Below are 23,564 nucleotides of genomic sequence, written 5' to 3'. Positions count from 1 at the left end.
ATGACTTAACATGGACACAATATTGACGTGACAAGTGACATAAATAATTTTTAAAAAAAAAATCAAAAATTCAAAAAAAAAATCAAAACTTCTAAAAAAAAATAAAAAAATGAGGAGCTGACACGTGATACATCCTTAACACGGTTAACATCATACTAACAGAATGAACCTAATTGTTATGCATTTTTTAAAAATATGGACCTAATTGAAACTAAAAAATATCTTAAAATCTATTTGAGATTTTAGAAAAAAAGTGAACTTAGAGTATTTTAACCTTGATTTTAAAGTATATTTTCATACTTTTATGCACGAACATGTTAGTTATATTCCTAGGATTAAACAATAAGTTCAATAGTAGTTTGTTTGTTATCATGCTAATTGGTTTATTAATTTAATAAGAAATTCATTATAATGATATTTAAAAAGAAGATTATTATGTACTGCACGAGATTTTTATACACCTCTAGTAAAGATATTAAGAGATAACGTGTGATATAAAAAGATACTATAAAAGGAAACATAGCCAGAAAAGTCTCAAAATTCAAAGGTTTAGATGAGATTGTTTAATAGACAAATTACGTGGAAGTTATCGAAGTCGGAATTTAGAAAAAAAAAAATAGTCTGCCAAAAATTCTGAATTTTTAATAATACATATTTTTCAATAAATTGTAAGAAAGCACTTTATTAAATACCACGTTTATATTTTTAATATTTTTTACATATCTTAATTAAATAGTAGTGAACGTATTTATATAATTTAGAATATTTGATTGAACATGGTATGTATTTCTATATAAAAAAAGATATTTTATTGTTATTTTCTTAATCTAATAATCCCTTCCCAATATTTTTTTTCTTAAAGTGGAAAAAGATCACTCAACGATGAAATTACCAATTGTTGATATAACAATGCATGTATAAGTTGTTATAGGCACGCAAAAGCAATACAAATTTATTTAGGCATAGGAGACTTTCGTACAATTTTGAAGTACAACTTTCAAGATAGATTGATTTAAATGACACCTCGTTCATGACGCATTCTTCTTAAATATGAGATGGATATTAGGATGAATAAAATAATAATAATGTTATGTTAGAGGTTTAATCGAGCTTTAAAATTTTGAGCATTTTTAATTGTATTTCTATTAAGTTTTATTAAGCGTTAAATATGTTTTTGGAGGTGTCTTAACTTTTAGTGAATTTTAGAATTAGTTCATCTCGAAATTTTGGACAAATTCAATCATTCATATTTCGAAATACATAGATTTAATCATTCTAATCAAATTTTATTAGGTTTATTTGATATTTCGTACGCATTTCAGTATTGTATTTGAGTTGTTTATACTGTTTGACACATTTTTGTTGTAATGTTAAGTCAAATACTATTATAAAACGTACTTGAAATGTTAAATAAACTTAACAAAATTTGATTAAAATGACTAAATTCATGTATTTTGAAAGATGAATGACTAAATTGGTCTAAAGTTTCGAAATAAACTAATTCCAAAATTAAAAAAACATACTTAACCATTTTATTAATACATTGAGTATCCAGAACTTGTATATTTTTCAATTCAATTTTTATTGTGTTATTTTACCTTATTATTTTTTTTAATTGTCTCTCATGAAATACGAGTTTGGTTATATGGATAATATAAAAAGTAATTTTGCAATTAATATAAAATATGAATGACTTTATTATATTTTTAATACATGGTAGATAATAAGATCATTATACTTTCTATGTTAGCACCTATAACAAGAGAAATCATTCTATTACCCTATTAGTGGAACCGATGTGGTCATACTCTTTGATGGCCAACCTACAGCAACCAAGACTATCACGTTCACTACCACTCAAAATTATTTTTATATAAAATACATAACTTCACAATTCTTTAAGTAGAGAAAAGTAATAAATATAACAAAGTGAGATAACAATCACTTCACCTGATTGATATTGAAAAATCAAATAACATGTGCTAAATTCAAAATATAAATGTTTTGAATACTTAATATACACCGATAAAACTTGATAAGTACTCGATTAAAAAATATATAAATTTTAAATTTTCATATCAATAATAATAAGTATTCAATTAAAAATATCTAAATTTATTATAAATTTTAATCGGATTTTAACCATTCATAATTTATTTCGTTTAAATATTATTTTCACAAATCACTTTTAGCTTAAACTAAGTATTTTTAGTTCAAGACAAGTACAATGCTTTTTGGTGATCAAATTATCCTAATTTGCTCTCACTAGACATGTAATTTTTTATGTATACAAGGTTTAGAGTCGATCTACTAATTTGTTAAAAAAACACAAATAATGTTTTTATAACGCTTTTTAAAAACAAGGAAGAATTTCAACAAAGTTTTGGTACTTATAAGCAATGACTATACTTCTTATCTTCTTTTTCAAATAGTGTCTTTATATATGTCCATGAAAAAGTAACTCTTGTAATTCTTTGTTTGCCTCTTGATTAGCTTTGAACTAAGATGAATATCTTTTTCTTCTCTTTGATATTTTCTATCAAACTTTGATATCGAGAAACATTGAATGTGTTTCATGTAACATTACATGCTCTTCTCTTCTCTATACAACTTATATGATACTTGAAAGTAATGTTTCATAGTTTCTATTTCAAAAAGTGACAAAAACACAAATCGTGCTAGAAAAATAATTGAGCAAGAGTGCACATGTACTCATAATTTATAGAACATTTATTAAAAAAAACCTTCTTTATACTATAATTTTAAACTTTATTGTATTTAAGCATTTAAGAAAAATAACACATTGCATTTTTGTTTTAATATAATGTATATGAGATTTGTTCCTTTTAATTTTTTTGTTTAAATATATTATTAGTTTCAATTTTTGTAAATTTTGTTCACTTTTGTCCTCATTTTTTAAAAATGTTCAAAAAGATAATAATTTTTGTAAATTATGGTCGATTTGGTCATTTTTCTAGACGTCGTTTAAATTGTTAACAAAAGGTAAATAATGACTGTCATGTGTCACTTTGTGTTTTTATTTTAATTTTAAAAAAATTGTTCACGTTAAGTCAACATTGTGAAACGTGGTAGTGTCCCACTTTTCAAGGTTTGGTATAAAAATAAATAAAGAAATATTAAATATAAATGTGAATTTTAATAAAAATAATGTATAACATTTATATAAAAAATTAATTTGGTAAATTTGGTCTTTTTCTATACCCCATTTAAATTGTTAACAAAATGTGAACAATGATGGCTATATGTCACTTTGTGAATTTTCTTAATTTTTTTAACTTAAAAAAAATTGTCCACATGTCAAATAAACATTGTGACACGTGACAATGTCAGTGTCACATGTCAAGGTTTGGTATGAGACTAAATGAAAGAAATATTTAATATAAATGTAAATTTTAATAAAAATAATGTATAACATTTATATAAAAAATAAATTTGGTCCTTTTTCTAGATGCCGTTTAAATTGTTAACGAAAGATGAACAATGACTACCACATGTCCTTTCGTGGTTTAATTAAATTTTTTAATTTTTTTAATTTTAGAAAAGTTGTCCACGTGTCAAGTCAACATTGTGACACATGGTAATGTTAGTGCCACGTGTCAAAGTTTGGTATAAAATAAATGAAAAAAATATTTAATAAAATGTGAATTTTAATAAAAATAATGTATAACATTTATATAAAAAATAAATTTGGTCAATTTGGAGAGAGACAAAAGTAAAACTAAATTGAACAAAAATAACAAAAATTTGGACTAAATTGAATAAATTTAATGAAAATTGGGACTGAATTGAATATAAGACACGAAACACGGACATGACACATGACAATAATATTAGCTTGATACGTGACACTTACACTACCACGTGTTACAATGATGAGTTGACACGTGAACACATTTTCTTTTAAATTAAAAAATAAAATTAGAAAATCACGAAGTAACATATTAAACGACGGCTAAAAAAATATCAAATTAACTACAATTTACAAAATTAGAACCTTTTTTAAAATTTCAATAAAATGATGATGGAAGTGAACAAAGTTAACAAAAATTAGAACAATGATGTATTTAAGCCTAAATTTTTATTCATATTTCATTATGTTTATTTAATTCACAATTTATTGAGATAATGTTAAAATGAAATTGACATACTATATTTTGAAATGAATCTAATGTTATAAAGTATGTGTTCACTTAAACGAACGTTTTCTTTAATATTTATGCAAATATAATTCTTTTTCCGACTTTAATTATTTTAAAATAATTAACATTCAAAAAATATAATATTTTGATTAGTAATATCGGGCTTTCATGTCAAATTCGGAAAATTTTTTAGGAACTTCAATTTCACTACTTCCAAATTTTATTTTTATGGGAAATGCTGAATTGAAAATTTATATTTTAATTTCAATGTGGTAGTTTGTGGTAATTTTCTTTTGAAGAACATTTGATACTATGGATGTTCTCGTTAATTGAATCTTTGCATAGATTTGATGAAAACTCATTGGTTTGAACATTTGTATTCAAATACAAAAGATATATGTTTTTTTTTTTTTAAATTAAGAGAATAAACTTTTATATAACATTTTTTTTTGTACAAAATATGTTTTAATACAATTTGTATTTATAATTTTTCCGTAAATAGTGTCTTATTTAATTTATTAATCCCGTTGTTTCACACAGAATCTGTGCAGGAAAGAACGTTGACAAATCACGTTTTCCACGTGGCAGAATCAGGCGGTGACACCAACACAACGCGTTGTCGCTTCATACTTAAGCGATAAGCAACTTTGAAAAACTGTTGTCGTGTGCTTTGCTTCCATCGTTCTATTCTCCCTTATAAAACGCGATTCCAAAACCACAATGGACACGCCCTTTAACCTCAGAATCTCAGAACTCGCAATCCTCCTTTTGTTCGCTTCAGTTTGCTTAACAATGTCGGATTCCGCCGCCACACCGCTGGACCAGCACGCCACCGGTTCTTCCCCTGCACCGGCGGTTCACATCATCTACACCGAGAGGCCACAGGATGAGGAGCCTGAGGCTTACCACATCCGAACCCTCTCCGCTGTTCTTGGCAGGTTCGCTCTTTTCATACAAAATCGTGCTATTCGATATATGCTTCTGTGAAGAAATCACAAATTGAACTGTGTAATGCCTTAATTCTAGAATAAACCATCGATTTTTTTCTCTTTTGAGTAGTTTTCACACTGTTGGGATTGTATAGTTGGTCTCTAGAGTATTGAATTATATCGATTTTGTCCTGAATTGGGACTAATTTGAAGAAAATTTGATACCTAAAGTGTGTTATATAAAATTATTATTCATAACAAAGTGACATGATTTCTGATACTTAGCCTACTTGTATGATTTTGTTACTTTATAGACTGCGCTTAGAATTTGGGTTTAGAGTGTAGGATCTAACTCAACCATATGAAATCAGTTTGTTTGTAAGGTGAGTGTTTTCTTTTGCTTATGTAATTTAATTTGCTTATGTTATTAGTCAAATGGAATCTTCAATAAACCTTTCATGCTAAGGATTCAATAGTTTGAATGTGAAGGTTATAAGACCGTTGAATGTGAAGGTTGTAAGACTGAATGTTTGTGGGTAGTCCAGGTGGCTCGTAAAGCCAGCAACAATTGATATGATAGGCTTCAATGCCATATTCGAAAATTAGTTTTGAGTTTTAATTCAATTCTATATAACCAGTGTTGTAAAGCGACGGCTGTCCTCACTCATACTTTAATTTAACCACATTACTTAGGAGAAAAGGTAAATACTTAAGGGACCTGATTGATTCAGTGTGTGTGTTTTCTTAACGTAATGGTGTGATTGGTTAACGATTGCAGCGAGGAGGCTGCCAAGGAAGCTTTGTTGTATAGTTACAAATCTGCAGCTAGTGGGTTTTCTGCTAAGCTTACTCCAGAGCAGGTTGAACAGATTTCAAGTAAGTTTGGTTGTTTTCAATCTGTTTTTTCCCCCTCTTTTAACATGCATGGTGTTTTGTGTTTCATTTTTTCTACTTTATTTTTTACCCTTCTGGTTAATGACTATTATCTTGAAAATCCCTGATATATAGTGACTCTTTTATGTTTTTGCATTTAAATATTTTGGATGAATGTCTGAGATCTTTGTTCTTTCGTTTTAATTTATATAGTTTCCAATGTGATTGTTGTTATCAGATTCTATTTAATGTTTAAAGATAGATTATTCAAACAATAATAATCCTTTTGGTTTGAGGTAGTTGGTGGAACTTGGATTAGTTTTGTTAGTATGACTTAATTCTGTGGAATTGGTCAGACAAGTATCACTTAGCTTTTGCTTAGTTTTTATGCAGAATCTGTTTTTTTAGCTGAATTCTCTCGATGCACAGCTTTTATTATGAAATATTGGGAACGGATTCAAACCAAAATCTTTTTAATTATTTTTCCTAGACAACCTGAGTCAAGTAAACTAGTAATCGATGGGAGAGCTGTTTCTGGTACCTTTGCATTCCTATAGTACATGTAACATGTTACCCCTCTTAAACCGGTTGGCATTGTCTTTGGATCTTTTGGGGAAACACTATTGTGATGTTCTTTCATGCTCTGATATCTCGTGAAAAGGGTTTCAAACATTCAACTGATAGAACTTTTTGAACCAAAGTTTTCATGACGCTCTTGTGTGTGCCATGCATGTCTATTTCCACAAAATGCTCTTTCCCATGCTCTTAAAGTTTCACAGAAGGTTAAGAGGCGCCCTAAAACATACTGAGAATTTCGACCTTTTCAAATTCTGGCTTTATTGGAAATCATGGTTCTCCCCATCTACAGACAGATGGAGGAGGAAATTCAGATGTTATTTTATTACTCTATCATAGGGTAAAATATGTGTTTTGTCGCTCTAAAATTTTTCAAATTCTGGTTTAGTCTTTCATTCCTTTTGTCCTATTCGCATTCTTCTAATATAAAAATACCCTACTTTTGTTCTGAAAGTTGTTATAATTGGTACTTAATGGCAGTTATAGACCACCAGAAAGTATACATTTGAGGATAAAAAAGAATGGAGTATTTTCATATTCAATGGATGGAACTAACTAAGGCATTTTTTTTAGGATTAAAACTGAATTTGAAAAGTGTTAGATGGATGAGGAACAATGAAAGTAGTTATACATAAGATTTTATAAGTGTGTATGAATAAACATTCCATTTCAGTAAAAAATTGTTCACTGAATGATTTTAGAAGTTAGAATTAAATATGTTTTTCATCCCTCAAGTTTTATTAAATTTTGGAATTGGTGTCTTTTCAAAATTTTATACTAATTTAGTTCTTCATTTTTAGAAATGTGTGGATTTAGTCATTTTTATCAAATTTTATTAAATTTATTTGACATTTTAAATGTAATTTATAATAATATTTGAGTTAACATTGAAGCAAAAATGTGTCAAACGGTATAAATAATTCAAATACTATCATGAAATATTTTTGAAATGTCACATAAACTTAACAAAATTTGATTAAAAGAATTAAATTCACGTATTTTGATAAATGAAAGATTAAATTGGTCAAAATTTTTGAAAAGAGACTAATTTTAAATTTCAGTAAAATTTGAGGGACAAAAACTTTAATCCTAGAAGTTAAAAGACTTGAAGTAACTTAAGGACTCATTGAATCACTGATATTATTTTGTCTTGCAAATGATTTATTACTATTTGTGCTGATTTATTACTATTTGTGCTGATTCTTCTCATTGTGGAAAATGTTTCCTCCTATGAATAGTATAGTAGTGGATGCATGTTTAATTTTTTTAACACTTGATATTGTGCAGAGCAACCAGGTGTTCTCCAAGTTGTTCCGAGCAGAACATATCAGCTGCATGGAGCAAATAATCTGCACTAAAGAATGTCCATCTAGACATATAATCTGTTCCAAACTATTTTCTTTATCGTGTGTAAACTAAACTAGTGTGGCTTAGCCTTTATACTTATGTCAATAAACATGGGATCAATGTATAATACCCTATGTCGTCTATCATTGTCTCATGTATTCAAATATAATATACTACATTGACTCCCTTAATTTTTGTTTTTTCTTTTCTATTTGTTGAAATCTTCATTCAAAATTAACAAAATACAAGTCATTTTCTTTACAAAAGTTAATTTAAAAGCATGACATCAACCAAAAATCTTAAACTCGGTCCTCATTTAAAGAAATAATGGAAAATTGTATTTTAAAACAACTTTTGTATAATGTCCAAAATAGACATACTCATAATCGATAAAATAATTCTACAATAAATTAAAAAATAACAATAAAATAAAATAAAATCGCAATATGTCCTTTTCCGTCACAAATTTAAGATCTGGATGATCACCATGAAAACTCGTTTATTTTACGTGGACATTTTTTTCTTCAAATCGCGGTGTTTGGAGAAGTTTCTTTAATATATTTTTAAATAGATAAATATAGTTTTTATAGATTATTTGAAACATTTGTGTCGAATGTACAAATTAATTAATTTTAATCAATAGATAAGTTTATTTTGTTATTTTATTTTTCTCTAAAATAATTTAGGAGAAACTTGGTCATATATATTTTTTTGGTTAAAATACTTCGTCTTAATTAGGTCCGTAACAAGGTCATTTCCATTAATATAAAATTAACACAGGGTTACGTGTCAGCTTCTTTTTTTTTTTTTTTTTTAATTTTTGTTTAAAAAAATTATTTTTTTAAAATTTTTAAAATTTCTTTTCTTTTAGAATATTTTCAAAAGTCAAACGATCAAGCGATGATTCAAATAACATAACACAGTTCTTTCAGTTGAGCAGCTTCAGAAAAATGGGACATTCTTCTATAATCTCTCTCTGCACTCTTGTTCTTCTTCTTCTCTTCTTTTCTCCATCAACTCATGCATCTGCATCCGATGAGGCAGCGCTGCTCGCGAAGAGGCTCATCAGTGACCTCAATCTGTTCCCCGACGATGCCGTCAACGTCGTTCCCGTTGCTAATTCCTCGCTCCAACCGCGCAAGATCGTCGAGAAGCGCCTCAGGTTCCCGAACCTGGTAGCTTCGGATTCCGAGCCTTCGGTTGAGGATTTGGGTCACCATGCTGGTTATTACCCCATTGAACATTCACATGCTGCTAGGTGCGCCTCTCGTGAACTCCATTTTATGTTTAACTTAGTTTCTGAGTTTGTCTTACTCTTAATTAAACCCTAATTTCGTTTTGTCTTTTACTCGTTTTAAGTTATACACTTCTGCCATATTTGCCGTTACTCGGAAATGCTTGTAAATGAAAGTAGCATGGTTCTAATTTTGATTCAACTGATGAAATTGACTGCTAAGGGATTTTAGCAACTATTTTTTTAATTATGCACTCATCAATTTTAGTAAATAAAAATAGAGTTTAATTTTAATGTAACTTGAAGAGTAAATTGCATTAATCACAACTTTCCTATTACATAAATTTTCTAGCCTTCTTACTCATAAACTAACCTTCCTTCCTTGATTGTTTAAAAATATTATGTGATATTTTTTATGTATTACACTAATTTGCTTAGTTGTTTGAAAAATATTATATTGCGCTATATGATGTAATAATAGTATGATAATAATAGTATGATGAAAACAGGAACAGTTTGTTTAGTTTCATAAAATCTGAGAAATAATTGATGGCGTCAATGAATTTTACACTCTCAACTAATGCATACTAACTATGAGGGTCATACAACTAAAACTAGGAGGAAAACAAAAGAAAGTTCAAAGGAGATCCAATTTGATGCCTAAACTTCCTTAGTGCTAGCTCCCATAACTTATGCTCCCCATTTTAAAGTAAAAAGAGTGTCATGATATATAGAGTGAACTAGACAATGGGAAACATCTGTCTTTTGGAATACACAAACTACAACAAAATCATCACTCAATATTTTTGCATTATCAGTTAATTAATTTAGGCATGATATTTAAAAAATTTATTGAAATAAACTGACAAATTTATCATATATATGACAATGCGTGATTAGATGATAATATTTATTTAAGTTTTTTGAATTAATTTTCACTTCGTGATTAGGTGAGAGTGGAAAAATTAAAACATATTTACATATTTTTTTACTCTCCGTATTTAAGATAACTTCAAATAAGTATTCTCTTAATTTTTTTCTTAGAAGATAGCGAAAATGTTAGTTTGTGCATGCAACTTAGCTTCTTAACGCAATGGGGACGGCCGTATTCTCTTTATAATTTGTTGCACTAACAATGAAGGGTCCCGCCATTAAATTAATTTGACTTTTCTTGCTTGTTTAGAGTTTATGGGATAGTTTAATTCAGATTTAAACTTGAAATGACTTTATTTATTTGCTTAATGGAAATACCTTTATTTATTCACACTAAATATTAGCCTTAAAAAACTCATTTTTATTTTTTAAACACGAGTGCAGGTTGAGTACTGGTTAAGAGGACAGAGAAGTTATTTTATAATTTAATTTTCAAGTGTTTCAAAATATTTCTTGGATGCATTAATTCTTTCCTTAACTTAATTTAAGACATTTTTTAACACTTTGTTTTCAAAAACTATATAAAATTTCAGGAAAACAAACAAAAAAGAAAGTATTTATAGAGATAATATATAATTTGATCCCTAATAGCGACAATTTCTGTTGCATTGAATCCACGTCTATAATGATGGATCCTCTCCAGTGTAAAAAGATTATCAATCTAATACCAACATTGGTTAGTACACGTGTTAGCATCTTATGTCTCTAAATCAAGTGGTCTAAGGTTTGAATCATGGTGATGTTTGAAATAAACCATGTTGGAATAGGAAACTACCTTGGGCACTCGTTCGACATACCAATACGATACCATGGTTAGCAAAACGAACTTGTTATTAATGTTATGCTGACACTTTTCTTACTCCTAGTTGACATCAAAGTCCATAAATAAAATGATAAAAGATAAATTTAGTCAACCATATTGCATGTATCTTTTGCATGTCATAGATAAAATTCCATGTTTGTTATGCATATAGTCTCCCCAGTCTTCTTTCAACAAAGTCAAAAACTAATTTCAATTGTCCTTGTTCTCTACATCCACAATAGCATAAAGAATCACAAAATTGTGGTTCCTAGCATCATGTCCCAAAACAAACAACGATTTGCCACCAAAGTAACCCTTGAGGAAACATTCATCTAGACCAATAAAGAGTCCACAACCTCTCTTGAACCCTTCTTTGCAAGAATTTGGACAAACATTGAAACTTTCAAACCAAGGCATAAATCCTAGTGTGGATGTGTAGTCTATCTCACAAGTTGATCTAGATTGCTTCTTAACACTGCATGAGCATAATCAACTACATCTTCATATTGCTCCACACAGTTATCCTTATTCTCTCCCTTCTCTCATAGCTCTAAATATCTTGGTGTCTCACATAGGAGGTGGTGACATGAATAGACTGTCCTCAGTTGATTCATAAGAATGAGTCGTCACCACCACCTTCTTCCCCATCAATGTCCATACCTTCATCATAAAACTACTCAATCTCTTATTCCTCATTATCTTGTTCTCTACCAGGTTCTTTCTCATCAACTTCTTGTTCCTTGCTACTTTCTTCTTTAATAAGCTGCTTGTTCCTTGCCATTTACTTTAACAACTTCTTTTTCCTCATCATTTTGTTCTCTTCTTCAACATCTTGTTCCTCATTGTTTTCTTCTTGATCGCCTCTATGATCAAAGTAAACATTAATCGCAAGACAATTCAACAACAAAATAATGTTAGCATCATCCACAATGAAGTGTAGACCATCCTCCATGCCCCTCCTTGTCATGACAAAGTACATGTCCTAAACCTTATGATACTTTTTATACAAACCAAACAAGTCCTTTAGCACTCAATGTAGACCTCATCCATGTTTTCCCACATAACTGCCGATCATTTTACTCCAATTGTGGATTTAGAGAACAAGGACAATTGGAGGTGGTTTCTCACTTTATTGTAGAAGGACATGCGTGATCATGTGTATAACAAACTGAATTTTATCAATGACATATAGTATCATGGAATAAATTGCTTATTAATTATCATTTGATTTAGGGACTTGAATGCTAACTACGAGTAGAAAAGTGTCAGCATGACACTTGACTGCTAATTTGGACTTTGTTTATTAGACTCGCCGACAAAAGGACTAATTTCCCTAAAGGAAATATTATTTAGGGACTAAAAGGCAAAGAGAGAAAATTCAAAGACCAGTCGACTAGCGCCTTCAATTTGTAGGGACCTGTTACGTGCTTTACTCGTTAATTTAAGTGATTAGATTGTATATTAACTTATATTTCATTAGTAGGAAAGAAAAATTACCAAAGAGATGTGTGTGAATAGTTTAGATAAAATTTAAATGATATAGACAAAGATAGTATTAAGATTTTAAAAGATGTGTATTATTTATTTAAAAGAATCGTTTTCTTAATATTAAATAGCATTGTCTTCACTATAAATTGTAAATTAATGTGCAATTTAGTCCTCTCTAGTGCTAACTTGTGTTGGTTTGTTCCGTGAGAGTTTTTGTCTACGCAAGTCACTTTGTTGACTTATGAAATTCTTAGCAAGTTGAAAACTTGTCTGGGTAAACTTTGGACCATGCTGACACTTTTGAAGATCATTATCTATAAACGTGCACTTACTAGGGTCAAAGCAACACATTTTGCTACTTTTATGGTCAAATTGTATATTAAATTGCAAAAGTTATATATAAAGTCTTGAACTTTGGGACAATTATAATTGCACGAGTTTGGTAAATTGTAGATTTCGTAACCTTGTACATTTAAAATTTTATTGTGTGATATTATTCAGTTGTTTCATGAGCTGTAGTAGTGTTGTAAATTGTAGATTTCAATGACTAGTATATTTAAGTCAGTTGTTTCTTACATTTGGTTCGTTCTGCAGGATGTTCTACTTCTTCTTTGAATCACGCAACAGGAAGGAGGATCCTGTCGTTATTTGGTTGACAGGGGGACCTGGGTGTAGCAGTGAATTGGCTTTGTTTTATGAAAATGGCCCTTTCAAAGTTGCTGATGACTTGTCTCTTGTTTGGAACGAGTATGGTTGGGACAAGGTATTTGACATTCATTTTATAAATTTTATGTGTGTGTGTGTGTGTTGGAAACAATCTAAACCTAATTTTGAATGAATTCATATTGCTTCTTGAGGGACAGCTGCCCACACCTTAGGCCATCTCCATTGCATGTGTTACAAGTTTAAAACCTTCCTGTTGGAGTATGCTGCACAACCAAAGAATACATTAATTAATTTGTGAGTCTTATAAGAGTCTTCCATTAGAGTAAAAATGACAAGGTCTTGAAAGTGGCGTGAACTGGAGACCCACTAAAGGTAAATTAAGAGTTCATAGAATGACTTTTACAATCAAATTTTTGTGTGTGGACTTGATGTACATCCCCTTTATTGCATCAACGCATCCTTGCTTTATCAAGATAGCTTCCATCTTTTTCCTCCATAATTTGAAGTCGTTCTCACAAAACAATGTCACACTTGGTGGCCATGTCTTCAAACCTTGCTATTCTTAACTTTCTTCATCTAGTTCCTCACAGATGTCACCAATTGTTAGGTTTGCTCAACAATACAAGAAAACACAAGAACAAGAGTGAAAGGAAGCAAGTGTATCATAACAAAAGGTTCTATACATACATAGAGTAGCTATCAACACCGTGTAATCCGAAGAGTATAACATGTCTATGTATGTAGAACTTAGGGATAGCATAAAGCTGTTAAGGCAAAACATCATCTAATACAGGTGGGAGACAATAGACGGTCTAACTAAAATTAACACTTCTAGATGTTTTCTTGTAAACGAACTTTTGTGTTCTTCGCTAGGCAATCATGATTTAGAGCCAAAATAACAACCGTGATATAATGTTTTAAAACATTTTGAACTGATCTACTATGTTTTATTAAAATAGTGAATCATTATTATAATAGAATTGTCATTAAGAAACAATGATATCACTTGATCAAAAAACATCAAGTTTGTTATTGAAATCACTCATTGGTATGTTGTTATTTGGTGTCATGTTAGTGGTCATAATTGGGGCTCTTTGTTTGAAGTGACTACTGACCAATTGTTAAGGTTTTATTTTTGTACAATATGATCTCTTAAGAGGCTTCACATCTTCTTGAAAAACAGGCATAAGACAGGATTCAACTGTCATACTGAACCAAACCAATTTAATTTGCTTATGTTTTTTTATTAAATTTATATGTACAAGAAAATATGGTGTTTCAATATGTTTTCACGTGGAGAGTTGTCTTCAATGCTAATGTCTTGAGGATAAAAGTAAACAAGATACCTAGTTGTCATAACCTTAAACTGCTTCTGCAAGGTACGTTTCATGTGAAAATTATTTATGGGAAGTAAAGTGTCAGAATCCAATGATTTATGCTGCAGGCAATATTTCCCTGTACAATTTTAATTACATAATTAGGAGATTTAATTGCATTCCATATTTAAGGTCTGATCTGATTGTATATTTTATATTTAGTGTACATGATCATTGATCGTGAATTGTATGAATGGGTTATACCATCATAAATTAAGAGTTTCAGTTATTATGCCTTTGTATTCGATTTATGAGCAATGGCTCCTCTAAGAACAATATTAGAAACAGTTTTTTCTGACATGATGTTTGTTGGTAATCTTGTAGGCATCAAACCTTTTGTATGTTGACCAACCAACTGGAACTGGCTTTAGCTACAGTACTGATTTGCGCGACATTCGTCATAATGAAGATGGTGTCAGCAATGACCTGTATGACTTTATTCAGGTACATGTGTTTGCTGCTGAATAGGAATATTAGTTGCTATGTATACTTCTGTCAATACTATGTACACTTCTGTCAATACTCATCATGGTCCCAAGAGAATCTGTGAACCATGGGTCAGACCAAAAATTAATCAATCCGTCATTATCAAGTTGCCTAACTTTGTTTTCCTTATTTGAGAATAAATTTTCTTTATACTTTCCCATATAGAATAAATAACAAAAAGTTACCATAGAATCATTTTTTAAAGGTTTAATTATTCGGATGTTACCCACTTTGGTAGGAGTGTATCAATTTGGCACTTCCGAAAAAAAAAAGTGTCAATTGTCCCCACTTTTGCAAAAGTGTCTCAATTAAGTCCCTTTCAGAAAAAAATAATTAACGCCGTTAAGGTCACGCAATGTGTCACTCTCTGGTTTTTTTAATTTTTTTAATTGTTTTTTTGCAAAAAAATTTTGTTGCCACGTGCTAAGTCCCTGTTGTGACACGTGGCAATGTCAGTGCCACGTGGCAATGTCAGTGCCACGTGATAGGATAATGCTATGTGTGACAAATGTCATTGTACTGATTTCAATTTAGTAACCATATATATCTCATTGTTTCAATTTAATCCCCACTTTTGTGTTTGTGGTTCAATTTTGTCCCAATTTTTTTTAATAAATGAAGTATATTTTTTGATTCGTTTTTTTATAAGATTAAAACTAATTAAGTATAAATATTTTTACAAAATTAAGTAATTATATTTATATTAAAATTTAGTGGTCAAAGAATACATTGACAAGATATGAGATAATAATATACAATAACGTAATATGCTAAAATGTCATTTTTAATAAAAAAAATATTAGTATAACATGTATAAAAATAATAGATTTGGTCTTGAATTGGAGATAGACAATATTGCTTTATTTTGAAAAAAAAAAGTGGATGACTATATTGTTCTATTAGTATAACATTTTTTTTACCACTAAATTTTAATGTAAATATCAACACTTAATGTTGTAAAAATATTTGTAATTAATTACTTTTAATCTTATGTAAAAGTGAATTAGAAAATGTACTTCAATTATTAAAACAAATTGGGACAAAATTGAACCATAGACACAAAAATGGAGACTAAATTGAAACAATGAGGTATATATGGATAATAAATTGAAATCAATATAATGAAAATTGCCACACGTGGCATTATCCTACCACGTGGCACTGACACTGCCACATGTCACAATAGAGACTTGACACGTGACAATAAAAAAATTTTGCAAAAAAAAAATAAAAAAATAAAAAAAAACCAGAGAGTGACACGTGGCTTGCCGTTAAAGGCTTTAATTATTTTTTCTTGAAAGGGACCTAATTGAGTTACCTTTTCAAAAGTGGAGACGCAATTGACAATTTTTTTCGCGTGGGTACCAAATTGACACACTCCTACCAAAATGGATACCATCCGAGTAATTAAACCTTTTTTAAAAGAACTCTAGCTGCAAGAATTTTGGGCCAATCCTTGTCTTTCTTGATGAATTCACAACAAAGATTAACCATGTAAGCTTCATTTATTTCTGTTGTTGATCTCAATCCCAGCCACCTTCTGAAACACACGTGTGTGTATATGTAGAGCATGGCATGGAAGTAAGAGTGATATATATGTATAGCATAGTAAAACTAATTTTAGATTAAAAGACCGTCTTAACAGTTAATTTCTTTTTCCCTCAGGCCTTCTTCGCGGAGCATCCTCAATATGCAAAAAATGACTTCTTTATTACAGGTGAATCATATGCTGGACACTACATTCCTGCTTTTGCATCACGGATCCATCGGGGCAACAAAGCTAAAGAAGGAATTCATATAAACCTGAAGGTTTGTAACATCACGTGATAAACCAATTTAACTTTCAGTGACAGAATTTCATTGAAGGAAAGAATAATTTCTTATCTTAGTATTATTGTTTGAACAGGGATTTGCCATTGGTAATGGACTTACTAACCCTGCAATTCAGTATAAAGCTTACCCAGATTATGCATTGGAAATGGGAATCATTAAGAAGGCTACACGAAACCGCCTTAACAAAGTACTGGTTCCAGCCTGTGAATTGGCTATAAAACTATGTGGTAATAATTTACATTTTGGCTTTTTACCTTTTTACAGATGTTACATTTCTTGTCACGTTGGAATGTGTGTAATGAGAGCTATGATGGGTTGAAGAGTCCAGCTACCGAGTGCTTGAATTTGTTGGATTGATTTTTTAAGCTCCTACAAATCATTTCCAGTATTTTAAACCATAATATTTGAAATAATGGACAAAATATCACTTTGTTTTGTAAACGTTCCAATTAACGTTCGCTCATGAGTTGGCCTGTCGCTCTTGACATCTGCTTGACCTAGATTTATATCCAATGATAACGTTTAGTAGACAAACTAAACCTTTAATAGTGTGTAAATTGTAGTGATTTTGGTGGGGAAGTATATTTCCTCGATCAAGACTACAAGACCTGGGAGTGAGGAGTTGACAACATTTCTATTGAATGGAATAGAAGAACCTTATTACGGCTGATTTTTCAGCGGGGTAATGATAGGAGCTGAGAGTTTGGGGCAGTTACGATAATTATTGGTAGAAAGTAGAAACAGTATTTTTTTTTATCAAAAATATCTAATATAGTTCTTCAATATATAAATTGGGCGTTCTGTCAGTTAGAAAGTCCCATTTTTTTCCGACTATTTTCTATATTATGCATCAAACCCCATATACATATACACATGTGTGTATTCCTTGTACACAAACTATTATTTTTTTAATGTATAATTATCGTAAATTTTACTAACAATTTGCTATTTCTGAATTATTTGGAAATCTTATGAAATCCACGGACAACTCTAGGAATGGAAGTGTATAGTAAGATTACAAGTTTGTTGATTTCTAGCGATCATGTAAGGTACTTATTGTCCTGATCAAGTGATCATTCTCACAGGAAGTAAAAGTCAAGATCACTGCCTGATTTTCACTGAAAACCAGTGCTTTCCCTTGTTTGGAGCCTTCTGGTTTGCCTGTTAACTCCATAATATTTGTTTTTATCCTTTCAGGCACTAATGGAAAAACTTCCTGCGTGGCTGCATACGTAGCTTGCAATCTCATATTCAGTAACATTATGTTACATGCCGGAGACACAAATGTGAGTAAACAAACTTTTCTGGCGTGGTTGACAGCTGACTTTTTCACGTTTAGTTAAATTGATTTATTCCCCTCTCTACAAGTAAGCAAGCAGATAATTAACCATTTTCCAAGCAAAAGATCTTTTGTATAAACACCTTAATTGTTTCTTAGTTGAGGAATTTCATGAAATATGTTAAAAAAAAGCCATTTATGCTACTAACATATCAGAAAGAAACATATGCTTATACTTATGGTCCGTTGGATCTTGAAGCAATGCATCGGTATATTCATCACTGTTACCAGCAACTAAATATACTTATGCTGCAGTACTATGATATCAGAAAAAAGTGCGAGGGGAGCCTTTGCTATGATTTTTCAAACGTGGAGAAGTTCCTGAACCAAAAATCTGTTCGGGACTCACTAGGGGTTGGGAAAATTAATTTTGTTTCTTGTAGCACTGAAGTTTATATGGCCATGTTGGTGGACTGGATGAGGAATCTTGAAGTTGGTATTCCTGCCCTTCTTGAGGATGGAATCAATTTACTTATTTATGCCGGGGAATATGATCTAATCTGCAACTGGCTTGGTACGTATTTACTCTTTGCTTGACGAAGAACTGATGGACTTTGCAATGAATGATGGACACCTTGCAATAAATTTTAAGATCTGTTGAGAAATTAAATATTCTTATTTATTATAACCTTGCAATGAATGAATTGATGGACCTTTTTTTGGCAATGAGTAGGTAATTCAAGATGGGTTCACGCCCTGGAATGGTCTGGTAAGAAAGAATTTACAAGCTCACTTGAAGTTCCTTTCGTTGTTGATGGGTCAGAAGCTGGATTATTGAAGAGCTATGGACCTCTGAGTTTCCTTAAGGTCTTCTTTTCTCTCTTCACCCACATAAACTTATTAACACTTGCACTATGAAAACTATCAATCAATACCATCTTGAATAGACCATATTCTACATTAGCAGGAAATTATAAATTACCTTCTTGAACATTGCATTGTGTGTGAGATACCCCAAAACTTTTATGATATACTATACTAGCTGTGCAATTTACCCCAATTTTAACTTTATACACAAATCAAAGGTGATAAAGGTTGAAAAGATAACTAGTGCTGTGCTTTCAATGTTAATAATTCGGACATGTTGAAATTAAGAGCGATTGGTTTACACTAATGAATGAATAGCCATTGTGTGCGGCGGGCTAATCGAACTCTTTTCTGCTATGTTCAAATTTAAATTCGTGCTTGTGCAGTGCTAACACCAAACTTAACAAGTTAATACTCCCCAGAAATACACACTCCATTTATTTATCAAATTCCTTTTCGACTTTGCGCGTGGTCAGTGAAAATGTTTATTCAGTTCAAAATTTTCTGTAACTAAAACAGGTCCATGATGCGGGTCACATGGTTCCAATGGACCAGCCCAAGGCTGCATTAGAGATGCTGAAGAAGTGGACTAATGGAAGCCTTGCTGAATCTCGAGCTCAAAAGGAAAATTTGGTTGCTGAAATGTGATATCTTTTATTACTTAATTAATTAGTCTTGCAAAACGGAACATAACACAAATGAGAAAATAATGCAGTGAAGTGTGAGAGACCAATAGGTAGTTTGTGGAATGTTGTACATCTCCCAAACTCTGCATAATTTCTAAATGACATTGTATTGTGAGTTTTTATCGTGGAATAAAACTAGTATTCTAAAGGATTTCCAAATTTCTTGCTGTTTATTTTTGTCTAATACATAGATTCATCGGCGTACATGTGAATTATATTTCTTATTTCTCATTCAGTTATTGCCTTGAACTATGATATACTTGGGTTGCACTTTTGAGGTATGAAAATCTGAAAGTTGGAAACTATTTAATAGGACAAGCAGCTGAAAATAGGTGCAGTATTCATCCAAAGATGTAAGCTGTTTTTTTTTTCTTCCTTTTTTCTCTCAAGCTGTAATATTTCTGGCTTAGTCCAATCTTATATCTGGTCGGAGTTAATAAACTATCTTGATCTATTAAAAAAAATAATAATTACACAACATGAAACTCAAACAAATTGTTTTACCAAAAAAACACATGTCATATGTTAATATAATTAGGTTAGAAGTGCATTAAGAATAAGAAGCAATAAAGAACGAAGAAAATGTAAGGAGAGTTGGCAGATAACAGCAATTAAAGTGAGAATCTTTATCCCTTGCGTGCAATATACTTTTGGTATTACTGGAAATTAAGCTTATTCCTATGCAACTAAACACAGTAAAGACACTTATATATGAATTCATTGCTTAGCAAATCAAAGCTTTGTAATATTATTACATCACACTGATCAATCCCTCAATGGCTGAGAACTCAAAAAAAGTAAGAATTGAAGAGAGGTTGGCGCGACTCCAAAACACTTCTGATAGATCAGAAGCAGGTTTGAAGGCTAAGATACAACGCGTACCACGTCATCTTGTGGGAGATGGAACAATGCATTATGAGAAACACTTCACGCCGAAGCTCATGTCTTTGGGTCCCATCCACTACGGTGCTCCCGAACTGCAGCTAGGAGAGCAGTACAAGCAAATGTGGGCAGCAATGTTCTTCAGATCCACCGACCAAACCTCGCAGTTTCTGTTCGGAAAGATCGCAGAAAACGTTGAAGCTCTGAAAGAGCTGTTTGCGCCGGATCTTTTCACCGGAAACCATCTGTTTTTGAAGTATTCCGAGCAAGGGTTCAGCAGCATGGAGGAAATGATAAGCTGGACGCTGTTGGTGGATGGCTGTGCCCTGCTACGAATCCTGGAATACGCCCAACAGTGGGAAAAGAAAATGAATGTTAGGGTTGAGCAACTGATGCTGGTGGTGCAGGATGTTCTGTTGTTGGAGAACCAGCTTCCGTACCCATTGCTCAAACTGCTATGGAGAGGAAGCAACGACGGAGAGTTGATGGAAACCATGAAAAAATTTCTCAGGTGCGATGAATGGGCCGCTGCAAATGGGTATAAAGAGAGGATGGAATTCGAAGAACCTACTCATCTTCTCCATCTTCAACTCTCTCTCGTCTTGTATGACAGCCCTCCAAAAGATACCAAATATTTTGAAACTGGACTCGTCCGTCCAGTAAAGACAGAATATTATAGTGCAACTGAGGGCTTTGTGATGACATACAGGTACGGAGTTTATTTATTTCACAACACTCATTTTGAATGGTCCCTTTTCTGTGGACACCCTTCTTGATCAAGGTTGAACCTTATTTCAATTTGAATGGTCCCTACCGAGATCCATCTCGGTCAAGGTAAAACCACGTCAAACTACGCTACTCAGACATTATCGTAGTATAATTATTAAAAAGGTTATTACTAAGAAATCTGAGTGTCCCTTTACAGAAACATAACGGAACTGAAAGCGGCAGGGGTGGAGCTAAAATCAAGCAGGACGAATAGGCTAAGTGACATATCTTTCTCCCGTGGAAGGTTCCGTTCGAAATTGAGACTTCCAGTGATGATTATGGATGAGACAACAGCTACTTCTACACTGAACGTGATAGCATATGAGATGTGTCCTGATTTTGCGAATTACGGGTTTTGTGATCATATATCCTTCTTGAAGTCCCTCATAGAGACCCCTGATGATGTGAAGGCACTGAGATCAGCACGAATTCTTGTTAACAATCTAGGGAGTGACCAAGATGTGCTCAACCTCTTCACTACCATAAGTAGTAACTTGGTGCCTAACATGGAGAAGTATGCTCATGTCATGTTTCAAATTGAGAAGCATTACTCTCATAAATCTTTGCCCACTTGGATAGCTCTTGGCTATAACACCTATTTCAGCAACCCATGGTCCATCATTGCCTTTCTTGCTGCACTTCTGGGCCTCGTCCTCACTTTAATCCAAACCATTTACTGCTAAAAATAGCTACACACTACCTCCTCCCTTTCAAACAACTACTGCTGCTTCAAGTTACAACAACAAATATACTACTTTCCAGTCACCTTTTTTCTTTTTATGTTTGTCTCCAGGATTGTTTCGGATTTATCAATGTATTGTTATTTTGTTTTATTAGAACTTTATGAAATAAAACTCGTTGGATTTGTTGTTCATGATGATGTAACATCACACTTATAATTGGTGTTGCATACATATGTATTCGTATTTTATTGTGTCATATTATAAATTTTTTATTAATTTGTATTTTTTTTATTATATAAAAGTAAGATCATTTAAATATATTATCTATACCGTAAGGGCAGTCAGCCAATCAAGTGCCGGTCGGTGTCCAAAGTAATTTGCATGACACCGATCGGCGCATAACATGTAGAGCAGATCCTATGCATGGGAAGATCGAAGATCGAAGCAACGAACAACCCGTTCCTCCTGTGTTAGAAAATAACAAACTTAAATATACAAAACTATAATAAAAAGTTTTTCTACGTCCTTTTGTTTTTAATGGTCATATGTTTTTAATGATTATAAACCATTATTTCTTTACTGTTTAGGAACTTATATAAAGAGGTTTTGTATTCAGAAAATATATAATAGATAAAAAGTATTTATATTCAATAATATAGAGTTTCTCCCCTTCTACTTTAATTAGTTCAAGTGAATTTAGGAATTAGCAAATTCCTGTTCTTAATTCATTACCTAGTAACCGTACTTATAAGAGTTCTTCTTTACAATTATATTTCTTTAAACTTTAAATCATGTATTTATTTTGAAAATTTAAATAATAAGAGAATACAAATAAAATTGTGCCGTAAAATGTTATTTTTATTAACAAGAAAGAATTGATTGAACAAAAGAAGTACTTAGGATGTTCCAATTTAAAAAGAAAAAAAACTGAAAATATAAAGATTGTTTAACACATTTAAAGATAATTAATAGAAAAATATGTTCTCTCTATAGTCTTACTCATGTTTTATTGTTCAAATAAAGATTCATTTAGTTTAAGCTTTTCCACCTACTATCCCACTTTATTTGCTACTAAAAGCTACGTACAAACATGGCTTTTAGCTTGTGGCTTCTATAGATATTGTGAGAGCCACCACTTGTTGTTTAGACTAATTTGGTGTGGTTTACAAGGTTTCTTATTTTTTTCCAGCTTTTGTCCGCATTATACATATATATTAATCACAGACAAAAAGCCTCCCCTTGATCGATATATGTATTTTATGCACTCAATTGGACTTAACTATTCAAAATATGATAATTTTACATTTAGGCAATGTTGTCTCGTTCTCGTTCCAACTCACTTATTACACATATTCCACATTTTCTATGTTATTCTGTAGTTGAATATGTGGGTCAGTGTTTCTTCCTTATTTGACATATAAGATGTCGTACTTCCTGCATCAACCCTCAATAATACAAATTTCTCTCTGAAGTTTTTATAGTTTTTCATACCATTTAATATGTAAATATAATTAGGTTAGAAGTACATTTAAAATAAGAAGCAATAAAGAAGGAAGAAAATGTATGGAGAGTTGGCAGATGAACTGCAATTAAAGCGAGGATCTTTATCCCTTGCGTGCAATACACATTTGGCATTAGAGGAAATTATGTTTATTCGTATGCAACTAAACACACCAAAGACATTCATAAATGAATT

General features: G+C 31.4%; 3 protein-coding genes across 3 annotated transcripts; all 3 read left to right on the top strand.

Moving 5' to 3' along the window:
- Positions 1-4,815: 4,815 nt before the first annotated feature.
- LOC114192545 (subtilisin-like protease SBT3.11) lies at positions 4,816-8,076 on the top strand. Its single transcript, XM_028082297.2, has 3 exons — positions 4,816-5,098; positions 5,868-5,965; positions 7,826-8,076. The coding sequence occupies exons 1-3, from the start codon at positions 4,881-4,883 to the stop codon at positions 7,894-7,896; spliced, it is 387 nt and encodes a 128-aa protein (XP_027938098.1). The 5' UTR covers positions 4,816-4,880; the 3' UTR covers positions 7,897-8,076.
- A 725-nt stretch (positions 8,077-8,801) lies between these two features.
- Positions 8,802-19,694, top strand: LOC114192543 (serine carboxypeptidase-like). The gene is made up of 9 exons (XM_028082295.2): positions 8,802-9,143; positions 12,937-13,105; positions 14,709-14,828; positions 16,536-16,679; positions 16,777-16,930; positions 17,901-17,989; positions 18,298-18,556; positions 18,716-18,849; positions 19,369-19,694. The coding sequence occupies exons 1-9, from the start codon at positions 8,836-8,838 to the stop codon at positions 19,495-19,497; spliced, it is 1,506 nt and encodes a 501-aa protein (XP_027938096.1). The 5' UTR covers positions 8,802-8,835; the 3' UTR covers positions 19,498-19,694.
- Positions 19,695-20,161: 467 nt separating this feature from the next.
- Positions 20,162-22,059, top strand: LOC114192544 (UPF0481 protein At3g47200-like). Its single transcript, XM_028082296.2, has 2 exons — positions 20,162-21,126; positions 21,343-22,059. The coding sequence occupies exons 1-2, from the start codon at positions 20,312-20,314 to the stop codon at positions 21,866-21,868; spliced, it is 1,341 nt and encodes a 446-aa protein (XP_027938097.1). The 5' UTR covers positions 20,162-20,311; the 3' UTR covers positions 21,869-22,059.
- Positions 22,060-23,564: the final 1,505 nt, after the last annotated feature.

The sequence above is a fragment of the Vigna unguiculata genome, chromosome 7 (assembly GCF_037176805.1).
Source record: "Vigna unguiculata cultivar grain cowpea cultivar isolate G323 ecotype 2 chromosome 7, ASM3717680v1, whole genome shotgun sequence".
NCBI lineage: Eukaryota > Viridiplantae > Streptophyta > Magnoliopsida > Fabales > Fabaceae > Vigna > Vigna unguiculata.
The sequence above is the reverse complement of the archived record's forward strand: the minus strand, read 5'-3'. Positions and strand labels throughout refer to the sequence as shown.